Source organism: Rissa tridactyla, chromosome 5 (assembly GCF_028500815.1).
Source record: "Rissa tridactyla isolate bRisTri1 chromosome 5, bRisTri1.patW.cur.20221130, whole genome shotgun sequence".
NCBI classification, from domain to species: Eukaryota; Metazoa; Chordata; class Aves; order Charadriiformes; family Laridae; genus Rissa; species Rissa tridactyla.
This window is the reverse complement of record NC_071470.1, coordinates 78102270-78113722: the sequence shown is the minus strand read 5'-3', so window position 1 is coordinate 78113722 and position 11453 is coordinate 78102270. Positions and strand designations below refer to the sequence as shown.

Sequence of the window (11453 nt, the reverse complement as noted above, 5' to 3'; positions counted from 1 at the left end):
AGTTTTAGGGCTGGCCCTTGGGTTTAGTTCTTCCCCTGGTATTTACCGTCGTGAACTGGCAAAAGCATCGGAGCTCAAACACAGCAGTCTGCCCCAAAATCCCTCCCGGACTGGAGGACTAGCCACTAAACACAAGCACACCAGTACAATCCTGCACCTGCCACAAAAGGCAAAGAGAGAAGAAAAGAGTTCGCTTATTTATGCTTTAAATATGCATGCATTGACTGAGTTATAGGATCGAGGATAAATATTACCACGAAGAACTGATGCAAAGCCTTGCCCTCTGCTCTCGGCTGCCAACGGCCTCTGCACATCCCCGCTGCGACGCCTAGCTGGGAAAAACTCTTTTAAAAGCGGCACCAGCACAACGCTACAGTTTTCAGATTCTTCTCAGAATTTATTGATGTCTCAGCAAAGAGACTGTCCTCACAGGCAGCTCGTTCCCTTGCAAATACCTGCTCTGACCAGTGCTATAAAAATCTTGGGAGTTCAAAAACATGGAAGAAAAGAAAAAGCGGCTATCCTGAATGCATCCCAGCCAGAAACACATCTGTTGACCGCAGAATGAGTTGCGTTTAATCCAGAGTACCGCTCCGTCACCTCTCCTCTGCCTGAACCTACCTGCTGTCTCTGGCCTTAGATGCTTCCCGGAGGAGGGACGGGCTTTTTACACCAAAAATTCCCAACCCCGCAGCGGCACAGCAAACTCCCCCGCGCTGGGCTCAAAGCAAAACCACCAATTTGCACAGCAGCAGGGGTGGAATGGGAGATTCCGGAGACGAACCGGCTCCCGCTCACCACCAGTTACCCAGGGAAGCGGTGGGAGCGATGTGAACGCCAGGCTTTGCCCCCGCTGCGCTTCAGCCCACCCTTGAGAGGGTTAACGCCAAACGGCAGGGATAATTAATTTATGTTAAAAATACCATTGGCACATTCAGCCTCTCCCCCTCCTAGGAAGAGGAGGGACAGAAGAGCAACCGTGGCTTGACAGATGTTAGTCATACGCTTAAATGCACCTCTGGAAATATGGTTGGATATACGTGTCCAGTGATTATAGAGTCTCTGGAAATACGGCTGGATATACGTGTCGAGTGATTATAGAGCAGTGTGAGAACCCGCATGGAACAGGAGGAACTTCTCTCTACTCATACCTACCCAAAACTGTCGGATCTCCTCCCGGTAAAACTCTTACTAAGGAAAATCCAATTAGCTTCCAGGGCGACCGAAGGTGCTGGGAGTTGGGGAAAAAAAAACCCAAAACCGGGGTTCTTCGGGCAGTTATCTGGCCTGGCTGGGCGGACGCTGCTTGCAGCGCAGTCGGGAAGGAGACGGCGACACAACAGCGTTAAGACAAGGCAGCTGAAAGCCTTTCCTGGCGTGACTTGGAGCCTCCCCAGCCAGGAAATCAATAGAGGGGCTTAAAACTTCCCTGGAGGAAGGAGGGACGTCCCTGTGGAAGACGGAGCCACCTGGGACTGAATGTCTTGCTCACCTGGGGGTTGTCTTTTTTTTTCCGGGTCCCGATAACAACCCGATGGTCTGATTGGGGTCAAAGCAGAACGAGCCCTTCCTCTGTGGAGCATTTAAGGCTGGAAAGGTCGGGGAAAGCTGAAATTCAAGTTGCTGGCCAGTTTTGCTTCGAGATCCCGATTTGTCAAGCGAGGATGCCAAACTAACGCTGCAGAAAATCAGAAAATCCATAGATGTTAAAGGAGGGAAAGACGGAGCACGGAGGACGACGGCAGGAGAGGAAACGGGAGAGGCCGAATGAGCAGGGGGACACACGCACCAATTCAGACAAAAACACAGTTGAAGCTAGCGAAGTTCACGTAAATATTCTGGTGACCGTTCACATTATCGCATGCCGAAAATACACTTTTCTGGAACAATCCTTGGAGATTTGGGAACACAGGGGAAAGCCTGTATTTCCAGATAAATCAGCGCAGGGAGCTTGTGTTGTCGCTAGATGCATTCTTTACATCTGTGTTTAAACAGGTGTCTTGTCGGCGCTAGAGTTACCGCTTTTATCGTGAAGACGGGGCGAGTGCCGTAATTGCCAGTATTTAGGAGGATATTTAATATTTAGGAGAATGCCTGTTGACGGGCTATTTATTCTGTGTCCTCTTCAGAAATAAGCAGAGGCACGAATGATAGACGGTGTTCTGCCGCCCCGCCACAGACAGATAAAAAAATTTATCGCAAAGCTTTGCGGAAAACGTGCGCCCTGGTATTTTCATAGTCTGGATTTTTTATAACTATTAAAGAAGGGCATGAACTACAGCACAGACGGAGAGTGAGGAATGACAGCGGCTCTACCAGAGAGGACCCGGGAGGACGCAGAGTCACAAACCGGTCTGGAGGAAAAAAAAAAAAAAAATAGATTACTGGGTGTACAAAACCTTGCGTCATTTGCAATCCTTCCGCTCGAAGGCGGTAAGATCGCAGTGAAAATACCTCTCCCGATTTCGGATTCTGTAATTCGGGATTCGAGAAGAAGACGGACTCATCAGAAAGCAACGAGAACATGACGAGGGCTAAAAATCACCCTTGGCGGAAGGCTTTGCATTTGCTTAGAAACGGATGGAGAAGGGACCCGACAACAGTCTTTAATTACGTAAAAGAGCTGCAGCAAGGAAGGGAACAAGCTGTTTCCCTAACTCCTCTGGAGAGCATGGGCTGTAAGGCAAAAAGCGATGGAATTAGATGGAAGCAAGGGAGAGGAGGAAAAGTATCTGAGAGTAAGCAGGGTGAACCACTGGAACAGCGTGGGGAGGGAGGCCGGGAATATCTATCACTGGACATTTAAAAGAGCAGATTTTTTTACAGGTTCTTCAACTTGGGAAAAATATAGACGCTTTTTGCAGGTGCGGACCATTAGAGGCACCCTTGTGCTTGCCAACTGAAGTTTTAGAGTCGTCTGGGTTATTCCTGTGTAACTTTCGGCAGACCACCGAGCGCCAGTCCTGCTGAAAACCAGTTGAGGAAGGGGCCGGGTTTAGCTGGTCCCACCTCTGAATGGGGGACCGCATGTTCTCCAGAGGTCCTGGCGGCCAGCCCGCCTGTGATACATCTTGTACAACGTCCTCTCGTCCTCCTCGCCCTTCGACTTCTTTGGTCTTCCCTCCTCCTTGGAAGGGAAGTTGGAGGAGGAGGAGTTCTTGCGAGACTCCGTCTGGGATTGAAACCCCCAAATGTATGGAACAACCCGGTGTTATCGAACAATACGCCGATACGAACGGTACGCTTCGTACGAAACAGCGGAGAATAAAACCAGTTGGAAAACAAAGCAAGCGAAGGTCAGGAAGTGCCGGAAGTAAGGATTATCTGAGTAACCTTAATTCCGACTGCTTTGGGCATATGCATAGAGAGCTTAATTATACAATCTCTTGCCACTTTCCCTGCACCTCTAGCATATAGGTTTCTTTCTCATTCATCGTTCTGTACGCAATCCAAGCCTTACCTATGCATACCGTCCAAACACTGCAGACGTATCTACTCAGTACACTGAATTTCTTCTTGTTTTCCTTTCAGAGGCCGTCAGTATTGATCAGTATCAGATTCATCACAGAAACTCTAATGCCAAACGGTCTCGTCTTTGTCACACCCCTTTGAGGTAGGGAGGTATCATTCACCCCGTTTTATGGGTGGGGAAGATAGGCACAGGCAGAATAAAGCCAAAGCGGTTGGAGGTAGCGATGGCTTTTTTCACAGTCCTCGCAATAATTACAGCACAGCTTTCAACAGCTGGTAACACCGACCGCTTCTGGACATCAGACCAAGGAGAAACAATGCCGGTGCCCAGGAAAACAAGTGGTGACCATCTGCAAAGAATTGTGTTAAAAATGACGCAAACCCCTTTGGCAAAGACAGGCACGGGGTCTGTTTCTTGAAAGCCACTTCCTTTCCCTCCCATCCCCTCCAGCCTTCCCCAACACCTTTCTCCGGCAATGGAAAAGAGCAGCTGCCCCATGGATATCGTGACACTCCGGCCACAGCCCCGGCTTGTTCCCAGAGCAGGAGGCAAGGCTCCGGTGAAACGCACAGACGAGCATCCATAAATGGGGATGGCACGAGCAAACCTGGGAAGAATCAAGCCACTCGAGTCTTAAAAAGCAAGCTGGAAAAGCAATAACTCCATCCGTCAGACCTGCTTGGGTTTTGTTGGCAAGACTCGAGGTTTCCAGAGCGCGTTGCTGCCGGACCGATGTGCCCCAAAGAGGAAGGAGACCCAGCCAAAGAGATCCTCGAGAGGAGTGTTAGGATCCAGGCTCTGCCTCCTTCCCTGGCTCTGCGGGGCACCACGGTGCCACCTATTCCTCCTACCGCCGATAAAAACGTCGTCACGCTCTCCCCCAGAGCACGAATCCCGTCCTCGCTTCCCGCCGCCCCCTCCTGCCTTGTCTCTGCTCTTCCTCAGTGGGAAGCGCTTATCTCTGCTCTTCCTCCCCCTCTCCCTCCTCGTCGTGCCAACACTGCGCGCTCAGAACAACGGCCAGATGGGAATACGCGTTAAGAGCCTGAGGTTAACCCATGTCTTCTATCCCACGTACTCTCTGCTTGTTTGGAAATGCAGATTCTATTGCACGTGATTGTGTGGCGTAAAGATTTAGCGCTAATAGTACAGTACGTCGGTATTGCTTGTGAAGTCTATCTCCCCGCTCGTATTGCACGTTGAACATCTCCGATATGGAAAACAGAAAAGACGAGAGACAATGTTTTAGCATCTCAAAAGGGAAGGACCTATTGGAAACAGGAAAAAAATTACTATTTTTAATATGCATATGCATATATATATATTTAATATTCCTCTCTCCCTTCTCTCTCTCTTAATTTGTGGGTCACGCATATGAATTCACCGATGTTGTATCAGCACTGCGCTTTGACAGCTTTAGCTGTCTTCCAGCAATGCACACGGAGGGTGATCTGTTCCTCCAATTAATCCCTGCGTGGCAAATGATCAAGATGAAGAAACAGCTAGACGCAAACTTCCGCCTGCGGGATGGACTTCCCCCCTCCCCGCGGTTAAGAAACCCATCTGACTGGCTGCGTTTCCAGCCAACAACTCCAAGGCAGGAGCCGCTATGCTTCCCTGTGGGATACCAGTACGTAGGATGGGTCTGAAACACCTAAAAGATGGGAGTATGTCTTTTTTTATTTACGGCCGCTACTCTGTAGCGAGCTAGCAATTTCCATGTGCCGCTCCAAGCGTTTCGAGGTAGCCTAGCAATCAGGAAGATGAATTAGCAAATTGTTAATGATGGTTTTATTGGGGTGGCGGCCGGGCACCTCGAGGCTGGGCCAGTACCCCTGGATACGGTACAAACAGAAAACACATCCAACAAGCGTGAAAAGGCCAGAAGGTCCATCCAGCGTACACCCTTCTCCAAGTTAATGCTCATAAGAGAGCCCCGAGGCTGCGGGTTCACGTTTTGCGTGATGCCTCGGCGTGTGGAAGGAACAATCTAACTACATCCATCACAGAAACGCCAAAATGACATCCCCCTTCTAAAACCTCAATTTACGCATTGACATTTCCGGAAAACCCATTTTTAATCCATGTCATATCAGGAGTTCTTGATATTTTATTTTACCTCGATGCTTTAAAATTCTGTTGCTTTTACGGAGGTACAGGCGGGGAACCGAACGCGGGGGTGACAAAATATTAGGAAGAAAAATCGGTGTCAGCCCGTGAAAGCTTCTGCAGATTTTGGAGGAACAGAATAGCGCAAGAACTGCCTTTAGCTTCATTCCGACCACCCGAGCCCAGAAGCACCTTGTCCCCTGGACAGCTTTTTTCCTGTGGTCATGACAGAATTAAGCCATTTTTAGGCAAGACCGGATCACCCCCAAAACATCCACAGCTGTGATTTGGCAGCAGTGACGGGCTGAGCGATAACAAACTGCAAGGGTGTAGGACACAGAGGGCAACCGAGACCCTTCCCAGGAACCACAGTCCCGCGCAGGTTTCGCTTCTACCCAGAAGAAAAAAGCCTAATGGGTGAATCCTGTTTCTCCAGATGCTCCAATTTGCTTGGCTTTGCATCTACGCAATGAAATTTTAATGACTCCAGATGAAAGCGAAAGGACGGAGGGGTCAAGAGAAGACACCACCGCGCTAGCATTAATAATGTACAGGTGATGTCCCCACTGCCCGACGGGGACCGTGCCCTACAGCCAGGAAACAACTCGTGTATTTGGCATCCTCCGCAGGTTGGCTTAAACCCGCTGCCACCTCAAGCCACTGCCAACGCGCCCATCCAAGGGGACAAATTCCACGGTCCCAACCTGCCAGGCACTTATGGGGATGTATCACCCTCTCCCAGGAAATCTGGGAGATGCTGGAGAAGCTTTGCTCCCCGCAAATGCCAGCGCTTGTGCCGGCGGGATCAACACCGGCATGCGCTATAGCTTATGATATGTCAAGTGTAGCCTTTATTTCCGCTCTTACTTGGATAAACTCCTGATTTCGGAGACGACCTTTACTCGCAAGGAACGGAGGGGTAAGAAGGGAAAGGTGAATTTAAGACATCGCAACACATTAAGGAATTAAAAAAAAAGGGCATTTTAATTTTGGAGGAAGCAGCATAGAAAATTAAACAGAAGGTATACTTTTCTGAAAGAATTATTTTATAAATTGTATATATATAGACTGTATGTACAGCAAAAATAGGAATGCCATGGAACTAAAACCGCTTATTAATTAATTTTGGGCCTGGTGCAAAGTCAGCGTAATAAATGACTACTCTTGGATAAAGGGGCTGCAAGCCAAGCGAGCGGTAGGCTTCTTGACCACTACCAACTCCCTTCCCTGTGAGTTTAGGTCACATCAATAGGCCATAGGGAAGAAAATAATGATGCAATCATTAGACTATGACATCTTAAGCAAAAAAAAAAAGTGTGCTGACATTGATTTTGGTAACTGTTTGCTCTTTTTTTTTTTTTTTAAAGGATGGGTTTTTAATACTTCTACTAGGGATTTTATGAACATGGTGGTACAGGTTTGCGGAGCCGGGGGTTGTAAAACGGCATTGAAACACGACGTGGCCGGCAATACCTGCAGCTGCCTCTTCCTTACAGCTCTCACCTCACCCCGACGACGCCTCCAAGGAAGAGTTTTGCCTTCTCTTGACTACGTTTTCCCTTGCAGAACTGCCGAAAAGCTAAGGGATGAGAGTGCTTAAAAGCAGAAATCTTCCAAGGGCTACGACAAACAGCACGCCACCAGCTCTCGGTGAAATAACGCGTTTATCCAGACCGATAGAAGGAGAAAACCGCCCCCTCTTTTAGACTGCGTACGTCAGATAAATAAGATTATTTCGCTACGAGCTACTACAGGCTACAATATACTCACATAAATATATTAATGCCTACATGTGAATATGAATTTGTATATATCGGATACAGATAAGAAACACGACGACGAGTAGATTACCAAGAACTGCTGCAGCTTCTTGCTGGGCAAAGTCCGTCATGCCAACTCGACGTGACGAACCCGCGACAACCCGGGTTTTGCCATCCTCCCCCTCGCTGCACCAGTGCAAAACGCTTCCCGACCCTTCGTTAGCGTGCCCCTGCCTCCATACTTTACCGAGAAAGTTGGGTTGGGCTCAACACCTCGGTTCCACCTTGGAACCCAAACCTCCATGGGTTGGACTCAACACAAATTCCCTCCCCGGCTGCAAGGGAAGGGAAGCCCCCTCAGCCTTTTCCACCTGGGATGGGGTTTTTAAGGATCGCTCCAGCTTCTGTGTCCACAGTGGGGAAAGTACGAGGGAGCTGCTGGATTCGGCTTTGTTGGAAGAAAGCTCAGGTTTCAGCCTCGGCAGCAAGGTCGGGGGCCGGATTTGCGGAAGGGGCGAGGAGCCGCAGCGATGGCGGAGCTGAGGATGCTCAGCAGCTCTGCAAATCGCAACTTTAAAAAGAAAAAAAAAAAAAAAAAAAAGAAAAAAAATCATCCCACTCTTGGTGGTTTGAGAAGATCCTCAATACAGCGGCCTGTTCTCCTCTTAACATACGAGCGGAGCTGGACCGAGCAAGTACGATAGGTCTCCAACAGACACGTGCATGCGGGAGACGGCTTCTTTCAGCATTAGACTACGTTACCGAAGCATCCCCCTACCAGAGCGGGAGCAGAAACGTGCTCCCGGTATTATTTACACAATATAAAGTGCATTACGATTCCATTATTGAACTGACAGACTTTCTGCCGGGGACCATACAATTTCGAAACAGAGGCGAGGGCTTGAATAGGAAATTCTCTCGTGAGAAAAAGAGGTTCAGACTGATGCTCTTCACCCTGTCCTCCTAAGGATTGTTTTTTGGCCGTTCTTTCTAGTGCAAATAAGCTTGTGTTTTCTCAAGTTTAAGGGACATGGCAGTTTCAGGGCGTCGGGAACAAACATTTAAAACGCATTAGGGATTCGGCGTTCCCGAGCGTCTCGCCGGGCGCGAGCAGCCCGCGGCATCGCCGCTCTCGGAAGCTGAAAAAAACCCCAAACCGCGCTGCCAAAAATAACGAGGAACCCGTTTCCAAATCTCACCGTTCACGCCTTGCATTGCTACGTTTCCAGTGAGTCTGTATTACCCTCCAACGACAACATCGGCAAACATCAGTGCCTTCCACGGCAGTGGAAACCCACGGCTAGTGGTTTACCCACGGATGATCAGCTGTGAACGTGAAGATCCCAATGCAATTTTTAGATTCTAAGGTGCATCCCGCGCCAGGGGAGTAAATGCATTAGCGGATCCTACGGGATACCGAGCCCGACCCGGTAGCCAGCGGAACGCTGAATTCCTGGGTGATATTTACAATAAACTAATGCCATTCATTAAAAAAAAAAAAAATAATAATAAAGGGGTATTTAAAAAAATGGGCAGCAACAAGGAAAGCCATTTAGCATCTTTTCTGTTTTGAAAACGGTGAAGAAAATATCCCTTTCCAATCGCTTTGCCCGTCGCAAGGATTTTCCGCCCCAACGCTACAGGAAGAGAGGGGGGAAGGCATGATCGCTTACAACACAGGAGGCAAATTCCAACGTAGGAGCTTTTACGATCCCTGGAGGCAAAGGCGGGCTGGGACAGGGAGATGTCAGGCTGGTAGGGGAGGAACGCCACGTCGGAATGGGAAGGGGAAGGAGAGCCTAAAAAGCGTGTACATTCATAGCTCCGGTTTGTTGGAACAGAAGTTAATTTTTGACTCCAGGCACTGTGATGGGCAGCAGCAGTTAGCGATACGCTAACGTATGCGTCAAGGACTCATTCACTAAATTCTGGTTTCACACCAACAACAGGATGTAGAGTTATTTTCACGTCAGTTTTGTGGTTTGTTTTTTGTTTTTTTTTTCTTTTTAATTGACCTGTTAAAATCATCGGGACCGAAGCCCTAAGAGCGACGAGGAACCAGCACCCCGTTTAACCTCCTGCCGATTCATCACGGTCCGCTAGCTGTTTGAGTGGTGGAGCGAGAACGTCTCTCCGAGAGTTGAAAAAAAAGTACCTGAAAGAGCGATTTCCGCAGAAACGGATGGGAGTTTTCGACACTAAGCCAAAGGAACTGGTTTTTACCTAAAGGGGGAATCACCTAAAACAGTGAAATTAACTTTCTTACTTCTTGTCACAACCGTAACATTTTCCTAAAGGTTCTTTGGTGACTTTGGTGCAAGCTTTTCTTTTTTTTTTTTCTTTTTTTTCCTTTTTTTTTCTTTTTTTTTTTTTAAAGTTAAAACAGATCGACGAGTTTTAGTACCCAAACTAAAGTCCAGATTATCCTCTTGGTTCCCACCCCTGCCTCCCCAGCTTTTCTCGTTCTGGTTAATGACGTTAAACAGGTAATAGCGTTGGGATTGAGCGTGGCCGTGCAGCGTGCAGGTGGGGCCAGCCTCAGAGCCGTGAATGGGTCCGGTTGGAGATCAATAACGTTTTCTCGACAGATTAAAGAAAGCCAAACATGTAACGGCTGCATGGAAAAATAGCCGGTCCACGTGCACGCTAGGCCACACTGTAAAAAAAAAACCCCACGATTCAAACAATTATAAACATCTAATTAGACACAGTAACGTTGACTTTAAAGAAATGTTCAAGGTGGGCAACACATTATTGGAAGTACCCGCTGGTTTCAGAGGGAACGGAGCTGGTCGCCCAAGGGCTGGAAAAGCCCCTCACGTTACAACTAGTCATGTTTTAATAAGCAAGAATTTTCAAAATCTTTCATCAACCTCCTAAACAGGTAATTGTACACATTCTCCCTCCAGACAGGGAGTTTATATCGCGAGATGTAAAACTGACGTTACGCAGACTTTAGCGGGACGACCTCGGAACCCGGTGGCGGGCGATCACGAATGGAATTGCTCGAGGACGGCCCCAGCTCTGAGCAGGTGGGAAGGGGCAGGGAATGGCAGGGCCACGGATATTATCTCCTAACGACAACACCTGTAACATCAACACGACAGAAAACCCGAGGCGGCGTCAACCACGGCTTCCGAAAACGCGCTAGGGGTTAAGTACGAGAGAGATGCCGTTTTATATGTATCTAATGGTGCACCAAACCCCCCAAAGGTCTTTCTCGCGGCAGGAGGAGAACAATGCCCCGGTGTTTCCCTCGCAGGGGATCTCCCCGCGTTCATCTCACGTTTGGGAGAGAAGCCGGGAGCCTCAGTGGCGGCTCGGTCCTTCCACCTCCCAATACCCGCTCCACAGCCGCCCGCCGCAACCCGTAACCCCCCTAATACAAAAATACCTTTTGCACTTTTGGACAAAACGCATTAAAAATAAATTTAAAAAAAATAAAAATAATCACCAGCCTCGCAACGGGGCAGAACACGTAGACGAGGAGTGGGTTATTATTCCTGGGGATTAGTTCAGAAGGCTTAGCGCTCGAGTAGAGCTTCGCTATCCTGGGATACCGGGGTTATTCGGTCAGCACAAAACTACCAAACGAATAAAAATCTTCCGCTCTTCACCAGCACGTTATCAAGGTCTGACCAGTTACGGAGGTTTTACCCGCACAGAATATGGTTTCAAACTCAATAACCAGCAGATGCCGATTTTCAAACCTCTACCCCTCTCCTCCTACGCAAACCAGCGGCTCACACGAAGTCTATTTTCGTTGTCAGTGCCCTACGGCTACGCTGCTCAGCCTTTTGACCGAGTACAGGCAGAATTCAGTCCCGGAAAACCCGTCATAAGCAGAAACCGATACATTCCAGCATAAGGTTTGGGGTTTGTGTTTTTTTTTCTATCCCGTTGAAGTGCAACACAAGCCTTTTCTAGACTATTTAAAGGTCAGAGTGCCGGAATTTGGTTTTTTGTGCTGATACTTCCATAGTCTTCAACACTCGAAGCAGCTGACTCCTACGGACTCGGGAGGTCGGTACTTTCGTTAAGACATAGGGAGATGTTCGGGGCGTAATTCAACGTGATAACCAGACTCCTGCAACATTACGGACTGGAGTTAG

The 11453-nt window shown here is 48.5% G+C and overlaps 1 protein-coding gene across 15 annotated transcripts in view; it reads right to left on the bottom strand.

The window, feature by feature from the left end:
• PURG (purine rich element binding protein G) overlaps positions 1-11453 on the bottom strand; it is a 28688-nt gene that overhangs the window by 14393 nt on the left and 2842 nt on the right. For 2 of the 15 annotated variants that reach the window (XM_054202234.1, XM_054202229.1), the window contains exon 2: positions 167-2354. The exons of 9 other annotated variants lie outside the window; for them this stretch is intronic. In XM_054202234.1, the coding sequence (XP_054058209.1) occupies positions 2343-2354 (12 nt within the window). In that variant the 3' untranslated portion in view covers positions 167-2342. Of the gene's footprint in view, positions 1-166; positions 2355-7958; positions 8668-10495; positions 11429-11453 lie in introns of those variants that run through there. 4 more of the 15 variants (XM_054202231.1, XM_054202227.1, XM_054202233.1 and 1 more) reach the window with 3 other exon arrangements.